Source organism: Pyxicephalus adspersus, chromosome 2 (assembly GCF_032062135.1).
Source record: "Pyxicephalus adspersus chromosome 2, UCB_Pads_2.0, whole genome shotgun sequence".
Classification (NCBI taxonomy): Eukaryota; Metazoa; Chordata; class Amphibia; order Anura; family Pyxicephalidae; genus Pyxicephalus; species Pyxicephalus adspersus.
This window is the reverse complement of record NC_092859.1, coordinates 139,367,531-139,368,999: the sequence shown is the minus strand read 5'-3', so window position 1 is coordinate 139,368,999 and position 1,469 is coordinate 139,367,531. Positions and strand designations below refer to the sequence as shown.

At 50.4% G+C, this 1,469-nt stretch overlaps 1 protein-coding gene across 1 annotated transcript in view; it reads right to left on the bottom strand.

The window, feature by feature from the left end:
* Positions 1–761, bottom strand: part of CHSY1 (chondroitin sulfate synthase 1) — a 41,382-nt gene extending 40,621 nt beyond the window's left edge. Inside the window, exon 1 of the mRNA XM_072402651.1 lies at positions 67–761. Coding sequence (XP_072258752.1) covers positions 67–392 — 326 coding nt within the window. The 5' untranslated portion in view covers positions 393–761. The remainder of the gene's footprint in view (positions 1–66) is intronic.
* Between the last annotated feature and the right edge of the window lie 708 nt (positions 762–1,469).

Genomic DNA, 1,469 nt, shown 5'->3' with positions numbered 1-1,469 from the left:
GTTGGTGTCCCTGCCATGCAGAATTTGCCTAGAAGCCCGGTATTGTGCACAGATCTGCCCACTTACCTGTATGCAGCCACAGCTCTGGTCTGTAGGTATTTCTGTGCGGTCATCACTCCCACAAAGAGAAAGTTCCTATCCCGGGGGATGTCCTCCTCCTCGCTGCCCGGGGCCAGGGATCCCATGTAGGGGGGCTGTAGGAAGTCATGGCGATCCGTCTTCAGGCCAGCCTGCACCCCGCAGCCCCCAGCCTGGCCCCCCGCGATGCCTCCCCTCCGGCTGTATCGGTGCAGCTCGGTGGCCCGGGGCAGGATGAGCCGTGAAGCCAGGAGGAAGCCGAGCACCAGACCCAGCAGCACGCTGAGCCACGAGCGGCGGCTCCGGCCGGCCATTCCAGGGTTGCCGGGCTGTGCAGTGCCGCCGGCAGCAGCTGCAAGGGGAGCCACAGCCAGAGTTCCCACCGCTACTATCTGATCACCGCCCCGCTCAGGAGGTCACTACCAGCCCATCCAGCCGCGGCACCCTCCGCCACTGACATGTACCGGGACACCACCTATTGTCCTCCGGCCTGACACCTCCGCCGCCTCTGTGCCCTGGCCTGCGTGTCACGGCTGAGCCCCCTTCATCATCTCTACGTCTCCTCTTCTCTCCTCACCCCCCACCTCACACTCCGGTATCACTCCCAGCTCCTCACGTCACCCCGCACCGCGGCTCTTTAAGAGCGCACACATCATAGAGCTGAGGATTGAACCCGCCCGGCACCCGTACGCCTCTTCTGATTGGCTGCGAGTGCAAGAGACCCCCGGCTCACGTGACCTGGAAGAGAAGCAAAACTTTCACTGCTGCTCTAGAGATTGCTCATTACGGGGTGACGCAGAGTGTGTGCGCCGTCATAGCGCTGTTACCAGGGGCAACCCAGCACGTGTTATCAAAATAAGCAGGAAAACAGATGTGGCTTGGGTGTTTATAATAATCAGACAGGAAATAAATTCAAAAGGGAAATGAAACTTCTGCAAAATAAAGAATATGTGAAGAAGAGAAAGCAGTATGTTGAGTTTAAAAACAAAATCACTGGTTTATTCATAAATTTAGGAGTAACATCCATGTAAAGGAAGGTTACATTCTTACAGAGATCTACTATGCTAGTTCACACTCTGGACAAAGTACTACTATTACAAAAATAAATTCATAAACTTATGAGGTTTCATTACAACATGATCATTTGTCTCACCCGACGCGTTTCACATATAGAGGCTTCCTCAGGTTATAGAGAACATAAACATTTGTGGAGTTTGATCACCGAGATGTTAAAGGAGCTGAATATATGTAGAGAACATTCAGAATGTGCGTTTATATCATTATTATTATTATTATTATTATTATTATTATTATTATTAATAATAATAATAATAATAATAAAAAGGTATGATTTACAAGGATAATATTTAACATTAACATCTGTGACCGTT